The 27,269-nt window shown below is 40.9% G+C and overlaps 1 protein-coding gene across 4 annotated transcripts in view; it reads right to left on the bottom strand.

The window, feature by feature from the left end:
• LOC107200857 (sodium channel protein type 5 subunit alpha-like) overlaps positions 1-27,269 on the bottom strand; it is a 213,502-nt gene that overhangs the window by 121,131 nt on the left and 65,102 nt on the right. For all 4 annotated transcript variants that reach the window (XM_033520158.1, XM_033520151.1, XM_033520153.1 and 1 more), the window contains 2 exons: positions 14,463-14,526; positions 1,318-1,459 (listed from right to left, as the gene is read on the bottom strand). In XM_033520158.1, coding sequence (XP_033376049.1) covers positions 1,318-1,459; positions 14,463-14,526 — 206 coding nt within the window. The remainder of the gene's footprint in view (positions 1-1,317; positions 1,460-14,462; positions 14,527-27,269) is intronic.

Here is a 27,269-nt window from a genome sequence, read left to right as displayed (position 1 = left end):
ACTTCCCCCACAGTTCAGTCTGGTTTTGTCTAGTGCATAGAAACTATCCAGGTGGGATTCATGTTGGATCCCTTCAGGCATCTACAACCCACATCCTTTTTCAGGGAGAAAAATGCATGTTTAAGGTGCAACTCAACCAAATATCATCGAGACATCTGTGTCAGGAGCAGAAGAACCAAAGCTTGGGCTCTTTTGGATGTATCCCCTGGTTCTTCACCATATTTATTGGCATAACTGGAATTTAGGGGGACAGCTTATGTGTAACAGATATGTCCCATGCTTAGTGAGTTGATATTGTACTGACAGAAAACACTGTGTGATAGTATAAGGTCAAATAATAAAATGGAGTGATGTTCATCCTTATTTGCTGTGACAGTTTCTGTCTTCCAGAGTTGTACACGTAGCTCTGTGTCAAGCAAGTGAATACAGCTGTTTAAAGAATCTTCAGTCTCATTGTTTTACATTTTCCTGAAGTGAAATTGTGTAACTGGCTGTATGTGAAGCTGAAATCCCCCAAATCTTCAGCGATGATAGTACCTCAGTATCTTCAGAGCAGTTCTGTCAGCATTATCCTCTGACTTCCACATGATCACATTCCAGTTTTGGCAGGTTTGAGATGTAGCAGCAAATCGTCAGTGGCTTCATGGACAGAGAATGTAATTCAGTACAAAACTTGCAGATGTAGTTCTTTGGGGCTTGCACACATTTCAGGAAATGCATGCTGAAATGAGCATTTACTCAGAGATCACCTTACATGTGACTGAGTTGAGTCTGGCTCTCTTTGTGCCTCTGTCTGTCAGGTGTCCGTGACAAAGAACTTGCAGCAGGGGGAACTGAAATGTATCACGTAGTCTTGCCATTTTCTGAATTTGTGTTCATCCCCATGCCTTGCAAAACCAGATATGTCAGGAACAAAGGTGCATCTCTGGCCTTTTCTTGAGCTGGACTCAAAAGTTTAACTTGTGTCACAACATCCACCAAAAAATCACCAAGTGGTGATGTGGTGAGCTTCCTCAAGTGGTAAACTTCATTTAGACTCGGGTGAATTAGTGTCTTTCTCTCAGTACCACTTGTTCTCAATTTCCCCAAACACCCAGCCTAACGTCTTCTGACATCATCACTCTAAAGAAAATAAATTTATTATTAGAACTGATTGTCCTTCTCCAGAACATCTGATTATCCTTCTCTAGAACACACACAGAGCACAGTTCACCTAATAACCAGAAATTCCGTCTTGTCTTTAACTGTTGTATATGCCACTGTAAGAAGATGATATCTTTATTTCTATTTTTTAACAACAATAAAATAATCTCATACCTGTTGGTAAAGACGTTCCCAGTAATCTTGAGTCATCAGACGAAACAAAGAGAGAAAAGCCCAGCCAAAAGTATCAAAGCTTGTGTAACCATGGTCAGGGTTTTCCCCAGCCTTCAGACATATATATCCCTCAGGGCACGTGCTGCAAAACACCAAATACCATCTGTGAGACGCATCTTAGATGGCTCCAACATGGAGAAGGTGATTTCCAGGGAAACACATACAATGCTCTTGGTTAAGGGCACAGGTGATCCACAGTAAATTCCTTCACTGTGTAAAACTGCAGGGAACAAGTGATGCTATAATATCAAAGGTCTTTGCAATCTTGTTTTTTCTTTGAAAAGATAAACAGGGAAATAATAACCGTAGCACGAGCTGCATTGGCAAATTATCATCTAGCATTTTGAATATTTTGAATAGACTTTCGAATAGACTGGAATTAGGTACTTAATTATAATTTCTCTTAGCATTTATTCCTAATTAAGAATCAAAAACCTGGTGTCTTCTGTTACAGCTGCAGGTAACACTGTGATGGTGAACATGCTCTTTTGGTTACACAGTCTGACACTGGCTGGACACCACCAGCCTGTGCTACCACAGCACCTTCCTGATTGCTTCCTTTGCCTGACATCACTCACCCCCCACCAGGATTAAATCTTTAATCTAAGAAACCCAGCCCTTTGTTCCACTCTCTGCCACAGTCTGGGGTCATGACATTTTTTCTATTTCTGCCAGGAAAAAGCTTTCCTTGTGTGTCTTGTAGATTAGTGTATTAAATGGCATGCAGATAGCATGAATTTCACTGGCTCTCATTAACCTTTGAGGCTCTTTACAAGTAATTTTCTAGCCCCATATGCCAGAAGAGATAAAAAACGCTCTCAGTGGTACTGTGTAAGCACTGAACTGCATCATCAAGTGAAACACAAGGTAGAAGAGATCCCAGGTCGAGGTGACATCCTCTCAGAACAGATTAGTCAAAAACCCCCACGGCTCTTGAACATCAGAAGCCGCTCTCCAAAAAGAAGGAAAGACCCATTAGAAACCGAAGATGTAGAAAGATGCAAAGTCTTTCTTCTGCATGTATCCTGGGAGGAGAACATGAGATCAAGTGCCCTGGAGCTTTATGGTATTTGGGAATTTTTTAGGTGAGAACCATGTAATTCTGGAGAAGCAGGTCCCAGCAGAATGTGCAGTTACAGCAGCTCTCCCTGTTCTTCAGATAGAGATGAACCTGGTGCAATTCCCTGCAAATTCCAGCTGCCACAAACAGGCATGGCTGGAACGTGTGGGATTTTGGGCATGTCACCAGTCATGTAGATTGTATAGCTTTAAGATTCATTTTCTCCCAGAAAAAAATCCTAGAGTTTCTCAAACACTGCTATTTTTATTTTTTTTTTTTTTTTTTTTTACCAAAGCAGAATATTGCCAGAAATTGAAATACGAAACAGAAATAGAAATAAAGCAAACAAATTTTTAAAATGCCAGGCAAAATAAAATTTGACCCCTGAGAAAGCAGAGTGTTTTCAGCGTGAAAACCGGTGCTCTTTTTCTCTAAAAACTATAATTTTTATATAAATGTAAAATAAATTTACAGCACAGGATAGCAACCTGTATTGCATGTCAAAATGAGAATATGCTTTTATACAAATCTATGGTGTCTGCCACCACTATTAGACATTCAACAGCACTTTTAAAACCTTAATTTAATATCAGCAGTGAATCACAAATTTTAAAGTAAGTCTGTTTTGAACGCTGATAAAAGGAGTGATGAAGCATTGCAAAATGTGTGCAGGTCCTTGTTTATAGTAGTTTTCAGAAAAAGCAATAAAAAATGAGCAGCTGATGTTTAGTGAATTAAATGTTACACACAAGTGGGGGTATAATAAATGATTCTGTCACCTTAGGTAGAGCCAAGTTAGCTTATATCAGTTGAGAATTCAGATAATAACAATTATGTCTCACAAAGAAAGAAAAAGAATCACTCCCAATTTTTACCCTGCCAGTCTAGAAACGCCTCCTTCTAGATCTTTCCTACTTTGACTACCTATTTTTTCCCTAATTAGAGCCACATTTCAATAAAAAATACAGTAACATTACTGAGTTAGAAGATAACAAAATGCAGAAATCTCGTGTTATTTTTCCCCTAAAATATGCAGATGCACATGGAGTGTCTCTTGTATACCCGTGTCCTTTTGTGAGGCAGACTTTTTCACTAAATCTCTCTCCCAAAGGCAGCATCTGCTGTCACTATGCTGTAGAGACGTGAGATTTCTGCCTCTGATCTGCTGCTACAAGGAGCCTTCATCGCCCATGATGTGCCACTCAGCTGTTCAGGAACTCTGAGAAATGGATTCTCCAGGCTCCTGAGAAGGAAATTCCCTTTTCTGGCTCTAAGACATCGTGTCTACACGGGACATGAACATTTCTGTAAGGCTGATTATTCTGCCATGAGGAAATGACTGCACTCACACACTGGGCTTGGTTGGAAACTTTGTGATCTCAAGGTGGAGAGTCCTTTCCTTCATCTCTCACTAAAGAGAAATCCAGCTCTTTTTGCTCTGGCTCCATTGCTCTGGTCTCATTTTTATTTATTTATTTTATTTATTTATTATTATTTTAACTTTATTACAAATGGATAGAACAACCCAATGTAGCTGAGAGAAATTTTGCTGCTGGTTACTTTAATTGTGGACTTCAGCCTAGGCAGGGCAGTCATTTGGAAATTGGGCTGCTTCTAGAATAAGTTGCCTAAAATCTTAGGCAACATGGAAATTTTGCCATTAATATAAATTATTGAGAAGGGTGAGATTTTCCTCTGAGTCTCAATTAGTAGAGAGAATTTCCTCAATCTCTTCACCCTTTTGAACAAGAGCCTGGGAGAAAGGGGTATTAGGAGCCTTGGGTTGAATTTTCTTTGGAATTTCTGGGCACGTATTAGAGGATATAAAGTCACTCAGGTTCACTGCCAGTGTTGCTTTCCAGGAAAACTTTTGATGAAGAAGAATTTTTGAGTAAGTGCTCAAAGCACTTTCCTTGGAAATCTGTAGGACATGGAGATGCAACCCCTCTGACTGCCAAAGTGAGCAGTGGTACCTCAGAGGAATATTTTCTCTTTGTAATACAGATAGTATTATATACATTTAATATAATTTTTTTCATGTTTCATTCTGTCTTTATGGGTCATTTTCCATTATCTGGCTCCACAGTGAATGGTTTAACCCCAGCTGGCAGCCAAACCCCACAGAGCTGCTCACTCACCCCAGCCCCAGTGGGATGTGGAACAGAATTGGATGAGTGAGAAATCTCATGTGCTGAGAAAAAGACAGTTTAATAGGGCAGAAAAGGAAGAAAATAATAATAATTTGAATAATTACAATAATAAAAGTATTAAACTACACAAGCTCAGTGCAATTTCTCCCCCCTTGCTGACCACTGCCTGGCCAGTTCCCAAGTGATGTCCCCCAGACAGCTTTCCTCCAGAGTTTATATGTATATATATATGTATATAGATACATATATAGTGTGTGTATGTATATCTGTCCTGGCTGTGTCCCCTCCCAGCTCCTTGTGCCCCCCCAGCCTCCTCACTGGCAGAGCATGAGAAGCTGAGAAGTCTTTCACTTAGTAGAAGCACTTCTTAGCAACAACTGAAAACATCAGTGTGTTACCAACATCATTCTGATCCTAAATCCAAAACACAGCACTGTAGCAGCTATGAGGAAGAAAATTAACTCCATCTCAGCTGAAACCCAGAAAATGAACTTCTCCAGTATTTTTTTCAGCTTTAAGAGCATTCAAACAAGGTGCTGCATCATGAAAAGCATGAACCCCAGACCAAAAATGTTGTTAATGTTAGCTTACACCCTTCTTACAGCAACCAGACCCTTGAGACAGAATTTCCTTCTTGTCAACTCCTTATTCCTGCTCACCCTCTTCCGTGGCCAGCAGAGAGATAACCCACAGGGTATGGGAATGTGTTAAAAACACTGAGAGGAAAACAAAATGCTGCTTCCCAGAAAAACACTAGAGAAATTTAAGTGTAAGGCTCTCACATGAGAATATTATTCTGCAACTGACACCATTTCCTCTGAGGACTTTTTTAAGGAGCCTCAAGATTTTACTGAACCTTCCTCCATGTATGACATTAAGTGTACCACCTTTGGATTTTTTAGCAAACTCTTCAGCTTCTTTTACCTCAGGGAAGCATTTTAGAGAATTGTACTCTCCTCTGATGCACAGGGATGGGCAACAACAACAAGCTACATAAATATACCATCCTCCACAGGAGTGTCACAGGATGCTGTTCAATTGATCACAATAAAATTAGTGTCATTGATTCAGAAAAGTTAAAAGCAGCAGGCTACCTACCTATCCATCAGGCTGTAATCACCACTGCAAGCTGGCATTGGTACAGGAAATTAAAGGACATAAGAAACAGCTTTGGTTTAAATAACACAGGCTGGGAATGCCAGAGAGCTGTAGCTGAGGGGCATAATTACAAAATGCTCTGTCTCAAGAATTTAATCTAGGCAAGCCAAGCAACCTGCTGATCCAGGCTACAGTGGCCAATAGGGTTGGACAATAAAAGGAGATTTGTAAAACATCCATGCGCTGGATTGTAACATCCAGATCCTGAAAATGCAGGGAGGGCTGTCCATGTGCTACCAGGAGTCAACATCAATGACATCTGTGTGGTGAAGGCTGCACTTCCCTTGGGTTTGGGTTACAGAGGGACATTCTGGCTCCCTCACTATGGGAGCAATGAAGCACATACCATAGACACAGTAAAAATTAAAAAAAAACAAACCCCTGTTTTGGTAGGAGTCCCTTAGTGTTCCTGCCTAGGTCATACCTTAAGCCTAAGAATGCAGAAATCAAACTGAAAAGTTTATAGCTGATGTCTTTGACACATGGCTAATTCCTGGGGAATGGAAATCACCCTGGTGGGTCGAGAATGGAACCCCCAAGGTGGGGTTTGAAAGGCTGGCAGCCTTTGGAGGACAGACAGTGCCCATGGCCTCCATGGCTGGTTGATGTGCACAGTAGAGTCTTCCTCAACCTGCCTCATCCTGCTAAAGTCCACACACCACAAATGAGAGGCTTAGATTTCCTTTAGATCACAGACCTGAGGGTTTTTCCCTGCACTTTCCATATTTTCTCCTTTCCCTTGACTCTGAGGGAGGAGACAGCAGACAAAATAGAAGAGCATACTGTGGGGAGCAAAGATCCTTGGACTAACATTTGCTTTTACCCAAGAAAATAAAACTACCCATTCTAAACCAGGAAAATATTTTTAAAATGAATGCTGTAAGGCTAACTGGGCATGTAGGAGAAAGGGGCCAAAAGCCAGCAGCATTTCAGCCATTGATGCCAGTGGGTGCTTGATGTGCCTGAAAGTCACAGGTTTTTCTCTTTCCCTTGTTCCTTCTTGTTTTGTAAAATTAAAGACTAATCATGGTTAGAGTGTCTAACTAATTACCATCCAAAAGCCAAAATCTGACTGGCATGCTTCATCTTGGATAGGTCTGACCAGGAGCCCCCAGCAGCTCTCACTCCAAGCATCTGAATGGACTTTGAGAGAATCTGAAGGAGATTTTTAAAAGCAAGGGAAGGAGTGCCAATTGTCTGAAATGACGGAAGTGCAAGCAAATTGAACCATATGCTGCAGGGAAAAGGAAAAAATGCAGTGATGACAAAGAAGAGAAGAAACGCTCAGAATAAAGAGCAACATCAACCAAGAGTTGAAACTGGAGGAGAAAAGAGAAGGAGGTGCCCGTGAGCAGGCTTGCTCACTGGCTCAGAGCACCCACTGACCTAAGCATGCTGCTGACTTGTACCCAGGAAAGATTTCAGCCTCCCCCACTGGCTGCTTGCTCAGGCAGATGGAAAAGCTGTGGGTTCAGCCCTCAACACCAGATCTCTCCACGCATGCAAACACAGAGAGGAACAACTCCCTCTCCTGCAAGGTGCCTTGGTCAGGCTCCATGCTGCAAACAGGCAAGCAAGCTCTTATTTCTCTGGCTCAATCCAGTGGTCAGACACCAGAGCTTCTGTCTCTCCCACCAAACAAAATGTAGGGCAATAATTTATCATCATAAACAAAATAGTAGATTATTGCCTAATGAAGGCTGCAGCCTCTAGTAAGTCTGCTTCTCTCATGTGGCTGATGAGCTTATTACAGCTTTGACTAAGAGGTAATATTACCCCTCCTTAAGAACTGAGTGGATTTGGATTTAATCCCTACTGCTGCTGTTTGACCAGAGACATGATCTTCCGAGTACACCACTGATCCCTAGGAATGGGGACTGTTATTATTGCTCCTAAACCTGTATAATCCAAGTCATGCCCATGGTTCCTGTAGCATCTTTGAGGTGTGTCATGGGGTAGCTTTACCTTTAAGGCAGCTGAGGAAAGAGCTGCTCTCTGTTTGCTCTCTGTTTGTTTAACACACTCAGGCAAGAGGTTTTCTCACCATCCTCACTCTCCTGTCGCTGTAACCAGCTCAGAGTAAATGGAAAAGCTTATGTGATTTACATCACAATCTAGGTAAATTCATTTAAGGTGTGCTGCATAGCCTGAAGGTTTGAAACAAATTCTCTAGTATTGCTTGATGATCTGGGATGTAATTACATTTTTAGCTCTAGTAGTTTGAACAACACAGCTTTTTCCAAAATACCCTTGCTTTGGTGACATTTGAAGAGGACATATTTGGAAACTGTGTCCCCTTCTTCCTTCAAGCAACCTTTACATCCTCTCCCACCTGTCAGCCCAGTTGTACCACATCAGGTTGCATTTGGTGAGGGTAATGCACACACCAATCCCAATAGGCACATGCCAAAGCTCCCATTTCCTGGAATGGACCCATTCCTGCAGCAAGTTAAACTGGCAGATCATGATCTGTCTGACCAAGCTGGCTAGTCCTGACATGACTTGCAACCAGGGCCTTGTCCTGAACTGAAGATTTTCTCTCTTCCCCAAAAGTTACTTCTTGTTTCTATTGTACTCTGTTCCTTGTAAGCACAAAACAAATTCTTGCAGTATATCAAGGGGGAAAATGCAGTTGGATAAGCAAAATGAAAAGCAACAAAAAAGTTCTGTTTGATTAAATGAAAAAAAGTCAAATTTCAGGTATTGCTCTTGCTCCCCAGAAGTGTCTGTGCAACACCTCCATCCCACTCATCCACAGACTGCACCTCTAAAATGCCAATCCTCCAAGCCAAGAGAGCTCTTCTCACCCTATTGTCTAACATCCAGCACAATATGGCCTGAATTTAGGAGACCTTCTTATTAAAAAATAAGAAAACAATTAACAGCAACAAGAGAAATAATAATAACACAGATCTAAGTTGAAGCAACTTAAAGCTGCAATTGCCAGCAGCAGAATATCAGAGTCAACCGTGTGCACTTTTCCCTGGTGCTGTTTTCTCCCCAGTTTCTGGTGCAGCTGGGGCTGTGTTGCTGGATGCTGTTTGACATGTTCTGGCAGACAAACATTTTTCCAGGCTCTCTCCTGCCAAGTTCTGGGTGAGAGCTGCAGTAGCACTGGTGGAAGCACCCGATAGCAGCTCTCCTCCTCAGCACGGAGCATGTTTCTCCTCTACCCTTCAGGGGTGTGATAAGCCTTTACAAGAGGCTTTAAATCACTGTGTGGAGGATGCATAAAGGCAAAGGAATGTTACTACAGCTCAGAGAGATCAAAGTTTTACACATAAAGCTGCACCACTCTACGTGTAACGAGTGCGCTGACAGGAGGGTGATGTGGAGAAACTGCCACAAAAACACCGCTTTTGGTGCTCACAGAGACTGTGAAAACAGGCATCTGATGCAATTTTACATGTGGGCATTAATTACCCTAGTAAAATGCCACAACACAGAAGAAAACAAAAGGTTTTGGTTTCTTTTTTTTTTTATAATGCCTTAGAAGGAGTTAGGACTGACACAAAAACTTTGAGGAGCGCTGCCACACATGGTCATTCCTTCATCCCTTATATGCAATCAGCTCAGTGCCAGAATTTACCAAACCATAAAGAACTTGCCCCACAGTGTACATTATTTTAATGTATCCTGTTAAGAAAAATCAAGGTCATAGTGAGAATAAAGGTATCTAAAGTTTCTATAGCAACAGTTACTAGGATGCAGTTGCCAAAGGTGCTTTCTTGTTGTTCCTGAAGTAGATTTACTGGCTGCTTTTTCCTTCCTGTTCACTAGTCTTTTTTGGTAGTATCAGTACAGACATGATGCAAATGTGCTTTCATCATCAGTAAAATCTTGTAGACTTTTCCTGCCCATGAGCTGGATACACAGGACATATCATGTGTAAGGGGAAAAAAAATTAAACACTCTGGCCTTGAGATCCAAAGGGAGCACAATGGACTTAAAACATGTTCACTTTTCTGAAAAGCCAGCTCCTTGTTGTAATTGCAAATGAAAAAGTGAAAAGAAGGCATTTAAGTTTCTCTTTTGTGTCTGTTTGTTTTCTTTGTACACTGACAGCATCTTGTCTCTTCCTCCTAATGGACAAATTTCCTTGCTGTTTCTATTGCTCAACCAAACCTTCAGGCAGGAGGGGAAATAAAAACAGCAGCCTAAGCACAGCAGAAAAACATCCCTGTGAAATTACAGCGGGATGAAAGTGGAAACGCTTTAGAGCTGAAATGTATCTTCCTTTCTCACAGACAGATAATTCCACACTGCTGCAGCCCCCATAAAAGCCTTTCCTCTGAAAGGGGGACTCTGCAGTGCCTCTCACCAGAGTGAGGGGTTAAATGTCACCAAGAAGGGACAAGCTGGAATGGCACAGGAGGGTTGGGGTGGCCTGGCAGGGATGTGTTCCACAGCAGGAATCTCTTCTGGTGGTGGTGTGCTCCAGAACAGGATGCCTCACGGGTTCTGAAGGTGGGACCAGGAGGGCAGACATACAGGATGTGTATATAGATATATTTATATATATATTTATAGGAAGGGTGTGGTGGTGCCTGCTGTCACCTGCTGCTCTGCAGCCTTCACAAATCATGCTCCACTTGATGCCAAGGCTTGATTTCAACTGAGGAAAGAGCAGTTTCCACCTTCTGCTCCCACCTAAGATCTCCCAAATATTTGATAATTTCGTTGGATCTGTACTTTACCTTCCCTGAGGCTGAAACAAGGTGTTCAGCACTGGATAAGATATATACTAGGGATTAACTTGAATAGAAAATTTACATAATTTAAAATCCCTTTTAAAAATCAGACTATCTGAGCCTTCTCCATTTATTTTAAACAAATCAAATAGAAGATGATGAAATTGCAAAGAGGAAAAACTGGTGTATATCCCAATGCAGCCACATCCAAAAGAACTACTAAATTTAAACTCCAAACTCATTTAAAAAGATCAACAACTGCAAATGCATGACTTTTTTTGGTTTTTTTTCTTTCTTTTTTAAGAGAGCATTACTCTTAGCACTGTTCCCAGTCTGATCAATCTGTGACACACAGGGCAGAGGATTTTTCTATCAGGGTAGTTTTCTGAATGTGCATGTTGTGAAACACCAAGCACGTGTCACTTTGAGCCAAAGAATATCTTTGATCACAAACATTTGGTTTACTCTCTTCTCCAAAAGTTACTTTGTGTTTCTATTGAACTCTGTTCCTTGTGAGCACAAAACAAATTCTTGCAATCAAGGGGCAAAATGTAGTCAGATAAACAAAATGAAAAGCAACAAAAGGATTCTGTTTGATTAAATGAAAAAAAGTCAAATTTCAGGTATGAAGAGGATGATTTCTGAGGCATCACATGGGAAACCCCACCAAGAGATTAGCCCTTGTGCACCTAAGAAATTTGCCATCTCCCTGACATTCCTACCATGTCTCTGAAGCATGGTTTTTAAAGTAGAGCCTTGAGGTTGCTTGGGCATATCTAAAAATGCAAATAAATGTGTTTTTTTTCTTGCCTCTGCCAGGTCAAGTACTAGAGACATGTTTGCTGCAGCTGAGTGACGTGCATCTATTCAAATCCCTTCTGAACTGGAATCAATACTAGCTAGATCCATTACCTCCTGCTTTATTGGCAGCTTGGGTGCTTGTTCAGAAAACAGTCCCTCCTAGTAATGTAATAAAGCCCCCACCTTGGAGATAATTAGATTGCCTGGGATATAGAATCCACTGATGATCATTTCCCTGCTGATTTTGGCTTGCTACTCCAGCTCAGGTTGCAGTCTCCATCACTACACACTCTTACATTAGACCACTTGAGTCTCATCACCTAACAATTGCCATAGCAGATTTATTTGGATTTTTTTCTTTTAACTCTTCCATAATAACAGCAACCAGACAAACCTCAGAGTGTCATTAACATGCTTTTAAAAATGCACTGAAATGGCTTTTTCAATTACCTCAAGATTTAATATCCTGGCCACAACACAGATATCCCTCACTCTAACAACAAATCCTTCCAGGAGAGAACACATGACACCGCCCTTCCCTGAATTTCCTTTGGGTCCTCAGTGTATCCCAGAGGCTGATGAATTCAAACTGTGAGAAAAGCACATTCCACAAATGCTATGAACATTCAGACATGGCCTTGACAGCTGTCTTCCCTTACCACACTTTCCTGATGGGTTCACAATTCAAGTCCTCACTTGTCATGAATTTTATTACTAATAAATTGGGGAACCACAACCTCATTATACTTCCTCTTCAGTCCCGTCCCTTGCTCCTGTGGTGAAACCTGCCCCTGAAGGTCCCAAGCATGCAGATTTTGGTTTTCTGTTGAACACTTCTTGCTCTTGGCTTCAATCATTGAAGGGTGAGAGAAAACAAATCTACTTGGTAGAAATGTCAGCCTGTAAATGATGCTCTCCCTGTCCCAACAGGTGGGAATACATGACTTTGTACATCCCCTGGGGCCTGAGGATCATCTTTCTAATTATCTTCATGTCTTTAAACAATGGCAATGGATGATTGGCAGCAACTCTCTGCAATGTATAGCAGACGAAACAGTACTTGCCAATCCTGAGTTAAAAAAACCCACTGCAAGTAGGAATATTTATTACCCATTTTTAGGCATTTAAACCCAAACCTTACCTGGTGGTATTAAATACTTAACTAAAACAGCAAAAGGCTGAAGAAGAAAGAACCGAGGCATAAAGGGAAAGTTGGTTTCCCTTGATGTCACAAACACTGACAGTTTTGATGTATTTATCAAAACAAGTACAAGAACACTTGGTTTGAAGGTGTCATTTTCGTCCTCTTATACTCAAGAGCTGCAAGTTCTCCCCTGGCTGTTTCAGGCTGTAACTCTTTCGTGGGCACAGTGCCTCCACCAGAGGTTTTCTCCAATCATGGCTTTCTGCTGCAATTCATTAACTTTGAGGGAAGGAAAGAGGGTGGGTTTGCTTATTTGCCTTGCTAGAAGCTAACCCTTAAATCCACACAGGCTGCCAATATATAAACACTCCATGGATATTGGATTGGTGTTTAACTTCCCACCAGCTGAACAATTCCAAAGCAGCAGCAATCAAGTCTTTCAGCATGGCCCATGAGCAGCAGCTCTCCACCCCCACAGCTCAGGTCATCGGTGAGAACAATGAATATTCCATGACACACAAAACACTGTTGCTTGCCAGAGCATTTGTTTTTCCCAATATGATTGCCCATTGGTTTGCAAAGGCTGAGGTTCTACAGCACAATGGGGATTGCCAAATCCTGGGATTCCCGGGAAACATCCCAATAGTCTTGGAGTTCTGCCTGAGCCTGGATAAACACAATGCATTACAATCAACAAAGGCCTTAATTAATGGATGCTGACATTGTACCTCCCGAGGAACAAACAAAGGGGAGAGCAGGGCCCGCTGCCCAAGGACCTTGGAGTCTAACTCAGGCTGGCAATAGGGATCAGACACACCAGGCCTGCAGAGGGAAGACTGACACTGAGATTTCCCTTTGTCTTATGTCAATACAGATACAAGCAGTGGCAGCAGAAAGGAAAACATCTCTCCCCAGGACATGAGGGCTTTTCTTGCCTTTTTATCCACAAGCAAGTTCAGATTTTATCTCCTCTTCTTCTCCTTATCTCTCTGCTGCCTCCCTGCACACACATGCCTTTTTTCTCATTAAATTTCTCCTAAGTGAAATTCTTTTTTTTGTTATTTTTTGCAGTCTTCCACATTCTGGGTTCTACCAGCCCAGAACATCTCCCTCCAGAAGCAGATCATCTCACCTCCTCTTCTCTCCTGGCCTAAGAAACCCACCTCCCTGGTTCAAATGTTCTCACATATTTGGCTCAAAAGCTCCTCTTTCCAACTACTCCAAGGTATTTTCCACTTTTTCCTACAACTCCTCCTAACAGCCTGCAATCTTTGCATGGTTTATAATTCCCTCTGACCACAGAAGATCCCATCTCTTTCCATCCTATCTGAACTCTCCCCCTTCCATCAAAATCATGGGAAGCTGTCAAATAAAATCACACTCTCTGACAGTGCACTTGGACCCTGGGGAGGGGATACAGGAGGAACCATTGGTGTCTGTAGATGTCAGGGATATGAATAAACTCCTTTATGCAGAGGATGTTATTACACCCCTGGATCTCATCACTGTCTATACATTGAGAAAATGAAATACTTGTAGTCTACGAGCCAAACAGGGTAAACATAGACCACAATTCAAATCTGAGTACCTTCCCACTTCCAAAACATGCTTTTTCTTGGGATATTTGTTGATTTGTTTATCTTCCTTTGCCAAAAACCAGGGATTCATCATCAGTTTAAATCCCTCCAGGTTTTCCATTTCCATTCTTGTTTCATTTCCATTAAAATACTCCATGCAGTCAAAATCTTACATAGTTTTCACTATTTTTTACTGAGAAATTCAAATGTATTGAAAAAGAACTGTAATAAGGCCCCTAAAGATTTTAAATCTGAATAAGTGACACACAGAAACTTCTCTTCCCTGCAGTTGAGAAAATTGTATTACTATGCACAATATTGTCATTATCTTCTCTACTATTATGCCTAGATACAAGGAAGCTAAAATATCTACTTCATGCTGGTGAAAAGTGGACAGAACTAGAGGAAAATGCAATAATAATAATAATAATAATTAAAATAATAATACTAACAATAAAGGCAACACAACCAGAGCAGAAGTGATGATATTTTTAAAGTACTTACCCAGCATCAGTGCTGTTGCCACACAGTAACACATCTTCTGTACCATTTTTTATGAAATAGTTCACTGCAACAGAAATAGAGAAATGGCTTTTTAATAAACACATTCTGGGAATGATAACATTCAAAAATATCATCCACCAACCAGCATATTCAATTGGGACAGCAACTGAGAGAAGAATGGCACGCTTTTGCTTTGATTTGTTAATTTTAACTTTTATAAATTGGAAAAATAAATAAATTTTTTCTAATCTCTGTAAGCCCTTGCTGTTTGTATTCCGAATCTGACCATTTGAATAAGGTGACAATGGGCTATGGGCAATGTTTTTAGGAAATTCTATCCAGCCATGTCCCTCTGTTCAATCCAAGAACACTGTTACTAAATTCTGTAAATGTAGTGAAACCAAACCATATGCTAGCCTGTAACTTTTAGTCTCTACACTGATGAGACACATATTAATTGAAGTTTGTGGCAGAAATTACTGACTCATAGGTTAAAAATGTAACCATCTATAACTCAGAATGTAATAATATTAACAAAGCAGCCCACTCCTTCAGTCTGGTAGATTCTGCTCAGCATAGAAAACACACAGCATAAAGCAAAAGAAACAAAAATGCACCCTGTTAAAGATCAAACAAATAAGGAAGTGTTCACCAAGACAAATATTTATCACTGTAGTCATCTGTAATGGCAATGGAGAGAGACAGACACTTCTCAAGGGAGCCCCAGGGGAGCAAGCTAAATTTAAGTGCTGTGGATTGTTCCCAGGTTGACTACCAATAAGGCTAAAGGAAATTAGCATCTCCAGGCTAATGAGAGACTTTGCATACACACTTCTTTTTCTCTCTCCAGCCAACCAAGTCTAACATGAAGGGTAACAGAACAGGAGACCAATTTCTTCTCAAAGAGATAAGCAAAATCAGTGTTCTGGAGGGAGCGTGGAGAAAAGGTGTTCTAAGGAGCATCTCTAATACCTGGATGGTGGCAGGGAAGAACAGATAAAAGCATTGCTCTAGAAACATAAAAAATGCAAAATAGGTGTGCAGCTCACTGAGGAAGGGTAAATAATCTGGTGTGCTTTGCTGTAGCAGAGAGGACGTGATCCCGTCTTGACCAAGCCATGGTGGTGGCAGCCTTGCCTGGTAAGGCTTTGTGAGCAGAGGGGCCTCTGCAGATGCTGCTCACGAGAGGTTCTCCATTCCAGGCTAACCCTCTGTTGTGAAATGTTTTAAAAATCAAGAGTGACAGCTTATCCAGGCTGGCTATGCAGAGAATGCTCAATGGCTCAACCACTGAACAGATGTGCTGTGGCTTTCTCAGTAAGCTGCGAGCAGCGGAAAAGCCCTGCTCTGCTGCATGCCAAGAGGGAATTACTGCCCAGGAGCTTGTGGTTACAGGGGCACGTGATGGTGTTCACAAGTTATCAGAGCACAGATCCTGCTCAGATTGGATGCTTTTCCACTTTGTCTGGTCACTTGGGCTTTTTACACACAGAAGGAAACACCTTGTGTGACAGCAACTCTCAGGACTGAGCGTGGTTGAGGATTGGTGATCAGTCACCACGGAACAGGGAAAGATGTCACATCTGCATCACCTTTCCACTCCACTTCTGCTGGGCAAGGACTTGTGTTTTATTCAGGACAGGTGGCATCTTATTTGGGATAAACAGTCTGTGACACAAACACACCAGACCACTTTCTCCCTGAGCCAGATGATCTTTAAGGCCCTATCCAACACAAACCATTCAAAGATTCTAGGTTTGATTGAAATTCTGGAGCATTGGTTGGAAACCCAAATGACACCTCCTGGTCAGCCAAATCAGAAGATAAGAACGGAGTCTGAGCACAGGATTAAGTAGGACAAGGATTCCCTGTGTGCAAACAAGAAATCTGAAATCTTGGCAACAGACAAAATTCTGTTGTCTGCTGTGGACTTAAGCATTTACATTTGTAAACCAAGCAGCAAGGCAGGTTCCAAAGAGCCCCATGAAGGGCAGGCTGAGGAGCTGGTGTGTAGGTGCTGCTGGGAGGGCACATCTTCACCACGGGGTCGTGCCAGGGAGCGACACAGCCACCGTGACAAACCTCAGGCTGAGGAGGAGGCGAGCTCCCGATTCCCCACTGATAAATGAAAGGGGGATTAGAGTTTTATACCCAAGGAGACAAATTGCTGTATTATCAAAGATGTGCACAACAATCAATCTTTCCTTCAAAGCCTGTTGGTTTGGATTTCAATCAAGCCTGCTGGGCAATCAAGAGCTGCAAGAAGCAAACGGGCGTCATTCTTGCTTTAAAGAATGAACAACCTTGGTACCAAATTAACCCATAGCCTCAGCTTCCCATCAGTTAACTCTAATGTGGGAAAAGAACTAGGAATTCCTTTTTCATGCAGAGCAGGATTTTCTCTCTGAAAACTGCTCAAACTGAGCAACGCCACCTGAAAACACAATGATTTTTCATTGCCTTGGAAGATTGCAATTCATTTCTGTTTTGTTCTTCACTGAAAAATTTTGGCTTGTGAGTGGGAAAAATATAGGAAAACAAATATGGAAAATAAAACTGAAACCTTCTATTTTAGGTGTTTACTTTTTTATTATTTATTTTTTTAATTTCTGAAATAAAACTAAGCCAAAATCATGACATTTATAGCACTTGTGTATGTACATAAACTTTATGCAACGTGCCATTCTTTCCAAAGGTAATGCTATTTTTGTTTTTTCTACCAGTTTTACTTAAATGCTGATGTCACAGTCATAGGGTACATGTTGCTTTTTAAGAATTTTTCGACAGGAATTTCCAGAGTAAGGCAACTGCCTGGTTATATTAAAAGTAAAAATACTCTGAATAATAAGATCTCCTTCAAGTCCATGTTCTACCTCCTACACTTCTCAAACCAAATAACACTGGCCATAATTTTAAAGTTACTATATGCAAGTGGGTAAAACCACAAATTTTCCCTGTGTATTCTTGCAATCTATTCTCCCAAAGTCAGTTCCCCATAATTTTGTCTGTTTCATTCTACACTTTTTCTGATTTCTCAGCATCTTCCAGGTTTCTGCATTGCTCCCTCCCACACTAGGTGATTCTAACAGAGTAAATTCACAATCTTGTGAATCTCTACTTGTTAAATTAACAGGGGAAAAACAAAAAGCAAACTTCCTCAAAAAAAAAAAAAAATCCAATTAAAAATATGCTGCAGCTTGTGCTTTCCACACCTCTATCACACAACTAAGCAGAAAGCCAGTAGGGTACATAGACTGCAGGGTAGAAACCTTCCTCATTTCTGTGTGAAGGATAGGAAAATTTTCTCATTCAGAAAACTAAAAAAGATTGGAGTGAGCTTAGAAGACACAGCTTCTGCCTCCAGTTTCTGCTCCTCCTTTGAAGGCCTTACTGAAATGTTATTTTGACTCATCTTACAACAAATTAACTCCAATTAAAAATAAAACCACCACAACAACCCTATATATCATCACACTTGCATAAAGATCAACATTCAAATATCATTAGTCACTGCCCAGAGAAGAGTCCTCTGGCTGACTTTCTAACAAAAACTTCAGAGAGGTGTTTGTTATCGCAGACTATTTATTGCAGCCACACGGGCACTCGCTGCTTGGAGACTTTCTCCCCGCGCTGGGGCTGGCACAGAGCACTGACAGCCACCCAACGCCCCCATTCCAAATTTAAAACACAATTCAGAAAACTCCATCTCCTTACAGCTGTGATATGTGGCACGGAAAGGAAGCAGACAACACCCCCTCCTCGCCCTTTCTCCCACCGGCGCGAACACGCTTTGCCTCCTGGTAATACACGATAATTAAAACGAATCCTTGCTGCACTTGCTGTGTGCACACTGTGTCACACACGGCGAAGCCTCTAATAAATGAAATTGAGTTTGAAGATGAAAAACATGCCTCACAAAAGCCATGGAACAGGCTGTATTAAGGGTGTTATTAGGGGAGAATGCTTGGGGAAAAAAAAATGGCACTGCCGGTTAGCTCTTCCTGGCTAAAAGGGGTTGTAAATAATTATAATAATCAGTTACTCTCCTGTTGCTCAGTCCATGGCAGGGGATCTGGGTACCCTTTGCTGTCCCCTGGCATTTGCTGGTGCTGATCCTTCTGCTGAGTTTCAGAGGCTCTTGGCTGCTCTCCTCTCCCTGCTTCCCATCCTCCCTCTTTCCCTGGGAAATCACTTATATCCCATCTCTGCTGCCTCCATACCCTGTAGCCATGTGGAAGGACATTTCCTAAATTTCAGTTTAAAAAGCAACAGGAGGAGTTATGGCCAAGATGGTTGGGTAGGTAGAGGAAGCAGAAATCGAGGGGATAATTTTATGTACAGCATTGGCAACTGCATGACTTTGTGGTAAACACAGCCTGGAATTCTGGGCATGAGTCGTCCTGCAGGGGATATGGAGGGGCTGGGAGGAAGTTGTAGAAAATCACACAACCAGGTGGTGGGAGAAAAGTGGTCTCCTCCAGCTTGAGTCTCTCTGGTAGTCTCCTGTTAGTGCTTCTCCCCACTCTCCAGACAAGTCAGAGGAACAATTTTCCTGCCAGACTCAGCAGTTGCCACAGCACAGAAAATGTCTCCAATTTTGACAGTACAGCTTTTTCCCCGCTTTGTGAAAAAGCCACTAAAAATATCAATCAAGCCCTCTTGAGCTAGATGGCTCCCATGCACTAGGAAGAGGCTCTGAAAGCCTCAGAGATCCACAGTACCTGGTTTGTGCTGCCCACATGGTCTGAGGGAACAAAAAGCACATCAGGAGAGGAGGAAAAGCACATCAGGAGCTTTTGGAGATGTGCACTAGAGGAGAGAGGAGAATTTTGCTGCTGTCAAATTGGCTTGGGGACCTCGCCAAGCCCAGGAGCATCCCCAGGAAGACAAGGCAGAGACAATGACTAGCAATAAACACACATGCTGGCTTTTAAACATCTTCAGATAACCTCCTTCTATGCCTCTGTGCCTCACCAGTCACTCAGACCCAGACTCTTAGGGCTGTAGGGTACATAGCATGTAACTAAAAGCATATTTAGTACCACTTGTTTAGACATATGCTCCACATGAATAGGCAGCAAAGCTCTGAAGTGTGCTCTCTGGAAGTTTTGTAGAGGTTTTGTGTTTTGTGGAATTTTTTTCATATGTTTCACAAAAGAATTAAAATCAAAAGCTGCTACAAAGGTTGAATGCATTTGTGATTACAGACAGACGATGGAAAAATATAATAAAAAAAAACAACTTCTGCACTTACTGTGATAAAGAAAACAAATAAATTGGATCAAAAAAATGGCTGAGAGACAGAAAACATAGGTTAGGATGAAAAGTCAGTGTGCAGGCTAAGAGAGGGCTGCATCTTCTGTTATAAGTACAAGGGGAAAAGAGGGTGAGGAGAGAGGTAACAACATCTCCTATACACAGTATTTTCCAGGTGAATAAAGTCTGAGGCATGGACTGAATGAGGAGCACTAGAGACACCCACTCCATTGAAAAAAAAAGGAACAGAGAAATGCAAAGTGGAATATTAAGTTGTCAGAAAGTCAAGTAAAGCAGAGAAGGAGAGAATCTCACCTATTCATAACCTTGTCAGTCCTTAAACTCCCTGTATAAGTTCAGATAAGAGAGATGGATTTTTTTATTTTTTTTTTTTTTTGGTAGGGTACCTTAGTCAACACTTTTATGTGATATGAATCTATGATCAGAGAAAAGTGTAATATTGATATACAGGAGGGCAAGGATGGAGTAACACATAGGAAAGAGCTGATGAACAGTGGCTTGTTTCTACCAGTTCAGTTCAATAACTTTTCCAATGCTATGGACAAGGGCACCAAGTGCAGCCTCAGCTTGCAGAAGGCACCAAGCTGGGTGGGAGTGTTGATCTCCTGGAGGGCAGGAAAGGCTTCTCACTCTCTGCAGCTCCCTGGCAGGAGGGTTCAGCCAGGTCAGGGGCAGTCTCCTCTCCCAGGGAACAAGTGATGAAAGGACTGGAAGAAACGACCTCAAGTTGCACATGAGGAGATTTTGTGGAAATCTGTGGAGATTTTGTGCAATGTTTCTGCAGTTTGGTAGGGTTTTGAGAAGATTTAGGGAATTTGGTGGGACAAGTTGCACATGAGGAGGTTTGGATTGGATATTAGGAAATATTTCTTCATGGGAGAAGTTATCAGGCATTGGAATAGGCTACCCAGGGAGGTGGTGGAGTCACCATGCCTGCAAGTGTTTAAAAAATGTGTGGATGTGACTCTTGGGGACAGAGTTTATTGGTGGATTGGCACTGCCATGGTAATCACTGGACTTGATGATCTTGGAAGCCTTTTCCAACTGAAATGGCCCAATGATCCAGAAGAAACACCACTTTCAGTGTTTTCCATAAGGTACCTGCCAGACTGGAAAGCATTGAGAAGGGAACGAGAATGACTGGGAAAATTTAAGAAGAACAGCAATTGAAAAAATGGACATCTTTTATCCTAGAAAAAAGGTGACTATTACAGTAAAAAAATAGCATGTATTCTGGAAAAAGAGAACAGGGAGCTTTGTGTGCTCCTAGTGACAAGAACGTGATAACGATGTTTTTTGCCTTAAGAAAATGGAAGGGGGAAAAGAAAAGAAGAATTTTAAAAACTGAAGATAAAAGAAATATTTTTCACTGTATTTCCCATTTGAACTGCTGAAGTTGCTGCTGCAGGCTGCCCCTGTGGACAAAATATTCAAAGAAAGATTTGTTGCCTGTGTAGATAAGGATATCCTGAGTTACAACAGTTAGTATTAATAGAAAATGAGAAAAAAATATCTGTACTTTGAGCTCTACTAATCTTTTTCTGGAGTAAATTGGGTTGTTTGGTGCCACAGAGAGATGCTGCTCTGGGTTTGCCAAGGCCAGATTGAGCCTGGGAATTCCCATATTTTATTTCTATCACACTTGGGGTAATTCATCACTGATGAAAATTATCAGGAGAGAATATATCTTTACTTATTCCTTAAAACCAGTACAATAAGAGCAAGGAGCAATGCACTTTATTGCTGAACCTGGAGCATGGAGCAGTCCATGGACAGGTCTTAATGGGCACATAGAAAGGCCTTTCATGCACATCACTGCTCAGGCCAAGTGGTGTTTTAATTCTGTAGTTTATGAACAATTTGAAGGTGCAGGAAAACTTAAAATGTTTAGTCTGAATTTGCCATGGCAGTTTTTTCCTCAAGTAGATCTCTCCTTTCTATGAGCAGTGATGAGAACAGAAGGTGCAACTGAGGTAGAAATCCTCCTGTTTCACAAAGTATTTCAAATATTTACAATATAAGAACTTCATCTTTCACCACAAGGCTAAAAAAATCTTACTGGATGGTCAGGAAGAGACTGTATTGGATTCAGCATTATCATTTCCTATGTTTTTCTGATCCTTGCGCTTCTGATGGGGCTTTCTTTTTCTATTTAGCTTAAAAAATGACAATGCACAGGTACAATACCCATGTTAGTAACACATCAGAGCATTAAGTTTTGAGCATTGATGAAGCTATTTATCAAAAGGCCCACAGCACTTGAACAAAGCCACAATATTTACAGTTAAAGTAGCGTAATGTCAATAGATTTCTTGCTGACAAGCACCATCTGAAAGTCCAGAGAGGTTCCTTGTTTTAATCACTGGTTCATGTACAATCATACATAATAAAACACCTGTTCCAGTTGCAACTTGATTTATTGCTTCTCTCTTTCCTCCCACCTCCATGATTATTCATCAAACACTCGCTGTCTTCTATTACCACCTCAGACAACACCTCAAACACTTTTCAGCTCTCCCCAAACTGCATTTATTATCTGACTTGTACAAAATTATTTTCTCTACAGTTTCCATACAGATTCAGAGTATCCGTCCATAGAGCTCCATTTCAGTGGTTCTGGAAACAAAAATGTTTTCATCAGACAGAAATAACAATCAGACACAGAGCTTAGAGAAGATACCCACAGCCTCATCTGCATGCAGACATACATTTCTAGACATTCACAGATCCCTCTCTCAGCATCTGTTCCACACAAGACTTTGATCCCTTCTCAAGTACCCAAGAAAACCACAATTTGGATGGGTATCCCCAAAAGTTCACATACTCTATTCATCTTTCTAAATATAGAACCTGAAGCAGCCCTAAGTCTTCCAGGTCTACCTGGAGGTGACGAAAAATATTATATAAGCCTTGATCTGAGTTTTTTCTTTTAAATATTGATTTGTTTTTTCCCCAGATCACTGTTAAGCACACAATTTGACTCCAGAAGAGAAAAATCACTGCCATGAAGTGAATGCCAAAAACTTCTTTAGAAGAAAGAAATAACAATCCTGAAAAACCTCTTTTAAATTATAAAAATAGTAGCCGATTCCTCCCATTAAAAGGCTCATAAAGCTTGAACATGCATTTATTTTACTTGTTTGGTTGGGTTTTTTTTAATGTCAATTGCTAGGACAATCTAACTACAACTATCTAACAGAAATTACAGGGTTGCTCATTTTTTACCTTAAAAGATTTGGTTTTGTGAGTAAATATATATAGAACACTTTAAAAACAAGACTCTTTCAGAGTGTCTTAAACAAGGAATTTAGTGTAAAGAAAAAAGAAAATGCTGGGGTTTAAGACTATCATTCCATAAGTGACTTTATAATTTAATTATAGTTTTAAGGTTCTTTAAAGCATTTTTTCTTATGCTTTCAGCCTTTACATTAAGCCCTGCTCAACAAAAGGACTCAGATTTCTACTTACTGACTAGTCAATAATCCATTTTCATAATGGAATACATAAATGACATTAAAGATTCTAAAATCATCAGCTACATGAATCAACCACACTCAGCCCATTGGTACATCTCTAAGCCAGTGACATATCTGACATCCTATAGCTTTTAATCCGTTCCAACTCGCACATTCATGAAGCTTCACTTCATCAAATATGTCTTTAATTTAAACACCACAACCCAAGACAGGCTTTCAAGACTGTTTTTTGGAGCTGCTTGTATTAAAATTAGGTTTATAGTTTTTTAGTCAGCTGTTATTTCTAAATATTATCTCTCCTAATGATAGCCAACTGCTCAAAGACTTTAGTATGAATATATTCGGTCTCATAATTTTCATAATGCTGTGGATGTAAACTATCATTATTTTCAACCTTTTTTTCCCTTTTATTTCATTTTTATATACAATCACCGCTGCATCTAAAACTCCAGTCTTCCAGGTTTGTTATTATTAATGTCTAAAAATAATCCTCCTTGGGCTTATTGATCGCAATCTCTCACCAAATCTAGAACTGCAGGTAGGAAAATAATTACCTATCAGTAGTCACCGTTTCCCCAGATGAATGATTGTAATTTCACCGCTGGCACTTGACATGAAGAATTTTTTAGCCTGATTTTATCTGATGCTCAGATGTCTCTCATCCCACAATCCTTCATTCAGAGAGTAGTTGCACAGAGGAAACTGGGAAACCTGATGAGATACTGCTCCCTTAATCTTCATTTTCCCCCTCTCTAGGTTTGCAGGGGTAAGCATTACTCATTGGAGGCAAAGCCAGAATGGAATAATTTTTCCGACAAGCCTTCTTCTTAGAGGTTGCTGTTTAAATTTTGAGCCATTTAAATGGGTGGAAAGAACATAAAAATTCTCTTGTTCATCCTGGAGAGAGGTGCCCAGCAAGTGACAGATTTTAGATCTGAATCTCCACTGTGAGTTAAGATTAAAAATTTGTCTCATCTTATCATGACTGCTGTACCCAGTAATTAAGATGAGACACCGGAGGCACCCACAGTAACTTAGCAGAAGTTTCTTTCACAGAATTAAGCTTTTAATCACATTGCCAAGGAACTTCCTGTCTTGACAGTCTGATCAGGAATATTTGCTGACAGCTCTGTTCTAGGACTTTATATTCCAATATTTAGTGAACTGAATAAGAGCCAGTTTGAATTTTCTCACAGGATCTCCATGTTTATAATTTTGCCTCTTTCTTCCCAAGTTACCTGGTGCTTCCTCCAGCTGCACAAGCCATTGGAATGATGGCAAGAACAAGCAAATGTTGGGTGGACAGGCAGGAATTCCTTATGGGATTTAGTGTATGATCATCTCATGGCAGAGGGAGGGGAAAACCCAACAATCCTCAATAACATTAGCAACCTTGCAATGCAAGATTGACAAGATTTATAGAAAAAAGGCTTTTCTTGAGCACATGGGTAAAACAGGAAATGTACCCATGGAGTTAAGGGAAAGAGTTTCAGAAATCTGGGAGTGTGATGGTTATTTCCTCAGGGATCAACCAAAAATCAAGAGCTACCACATAACAGTGGTTAAACCAGTGATGACGCAAAGTTTACAAACTGACTTTTTTCCCTTTATATAAAACCAAAATGAGAGGATCAAGAAGACAGATGAGAAAAAAAAAATTCCTGCCTAGAGGCTGAAAGCAGATAAGGAAAGATTACAGAACTTTGTCCAGATATGAAGTAAGTTTTGAATAAAAAAGCAGACCTGGGGCTATCCCAGGCCATCCCAGATGGATGTCCCAGAGACACAACCAAAATGTCCCCTGTAGCAAGTGCCCACAGCACACAGTTATCTCAAACTAAAAAGGGCTGTGAAAGACTCAAAATGGGAGTTCTTATCATTCTTCACACCTCATGACTAAATCTCTCAACAATTTCCTCTGCAGCACCAAGCAATTCTTCCCTCTATTACCCTTTTAAGGGGTTTTACTGATTTTTGTTTTTTCATTCATGCAAAAAACGGTTTTAAGGCACAGGAGGAGGCTGATGCCATTTCAGAGGTTCTGTGCTGCCCTTTAAAATACTAAAAACATTTTTAAAGAATCCATAGCAAATTTTTGCTCTTCAAGAAGAGCAGGAATGTCACATCACCCCATTTGAGTTCTCTATTTTGGTGTCATGATGAACAGAATTAACTATTTCTCCAATTTTAATTTTCAGTGTTTTGCTCTCCTTTATTTCTTTACATTCCCTTTTTCTCTAAAGTATTGTTATGGATCTCTGACAGTACTTCAGGTTTCTGTTTTCTGTGTTTTTTACATTAGTATCCCTGCTCCAAACTAAATGACAGCCACATTGGTTTTGAAATCTCCAAAGAGCTCTTTTAATTGTCTGTGCTCCCTTCGAGTGAACTCTACTATCTCAACATGTTGGCCAATTTTCTTCTCTAGTTCTTCTTTAGAGTAAACACTGACACGATTCTGTTTCTTAATATATTCCTTTTTTTATCTAATTTGGTCTGCCTACACTTTAATCTAACTGTATGTATTGCTTAATTCCCTGCAGTACTTGAAATTTGGACTGTTATTAAATTGTGGTCAGTGCCTCTCCTTTAAATGGTCACTTCATTTCACCATAATAGTTATGCAAAATGAAATACAAAGCACTTCCCATCTAGTCACAAAATGAGCCAGTCCTTCCATTTCTGAATCACTTTAGTGCAACAGTAAACATTAAATGAAAATCCTACTTAATATTGTTCTCCCTTGCCTAATAGCTAAGCCTCCTTCTTCAGCATTTTGAGGAAGGCTTCATTGTTCTTATTCAGAGGTCACTACCTTTTTCTTATAAATCTACTCTACTTCTAGGTCTTCAGGGGACTGCTGCATTGCCTCGACACTTTCATTATTCTAATATTTTTTGTCTATCCAAAGTAAGTGACAACTGTTTGCCATAATACACCATGTCTTTATTTTCAGATATTATAAAAACATTCATTGATACTATTATTACTTCCTTGTAATGCCACATGGTCAAAATTTAATTCACTTTAGTCCATTATCGCACCAAGTTGGTTATCTTTGTAAGAGGCAAATCTCTTCTAGAGATATGAAGCATATTTTCATGACCCTATTAACCATTGCTGGATTTCCTATACGGATTTCTGGGAGTGTCTGCCCTCCTTCCCATATCTGGACTACATAAATAAACCTGCTCATGGTATGCTGGAGCAGCTGTACAATTCCTCACATTTAAAGCAATGCTGCAGCTGGCCCTGACATTATCTGTATTTTAACAGACTATCCCATATCACATTTACCCTATTGCCATTCCCAGAGAGCCAGACTATCTTCCTGGCTCCATTTCTTCCTTTCACCTTTATTGCAGGGCTTTATGCTTCCAGCCATCACCATTTTATCCTCTGTGAGAGAGGGAAAGCAGCACCTCACACAGCTCTCGGTTTTCTGTGGGTAGAGGGGCCCTGCAGTGCCTTAATCCACCACAGGTGCACAAATATCTTTACTATCTCCTCACTAACATGGGTGGGATAACACTTCAGCAGGTTCCACACCATCCAGCAAAAGTCCAAGAGCTCTTTCCCCTTTCAGCTGGTAAGGGACTCTGGCACAGGGGCAATGGGAGGTCACAGAACCTGATGGTCAGTTCCAAAGAAAACCCTCATTCAGCCAGAGCTTTGTGACCTGTCCCTCCTTAATGCTGTACCAACCACATCATGCCTTAAAGTCACCCATGGTGAGCTTTTTATCCCTTCAAGGAAACCTCAGCACCACTGCTTCCAGGGTTCTCAGACCACAGGGAGAGGAGCTGAGCAGAAAGGCCAGAAGTCACTGGTGGGGAATGGAGGGACTGCCCTTGGCCAAATCCCTGGTGCAACAGAGCCCTGGGTCAAGCCAGGCAACTCCCCCAGTCAAATTTGGGGTTTTTATAGTGCAGGGGGCTGGAGATGTGGGACTGTAGGGTCCACAGAGTCAGAGCAGAGCTACCCCATGACACTATGACACTGCCTCTTGATCAAAACTCCAGTTAATGAGTTGATTATGTGGTTCTTTTTTCTC

Source organism: Parus major, chromosome 2 (genome assembly GCF_001522545.3).
Source record: "Parus major isolate Abel chromosome 2, Parus_major1.1, whole genome shotgun sequence".
Classification (NCBI taxonomy): Eukaryota; Metazoa; Chordata; class Aves; order Passeriformes; family Paridae; genus Parus; species Parus major.
This window is presented reverse-complemented; position numbering and strand designations above follow the sequence as displayed.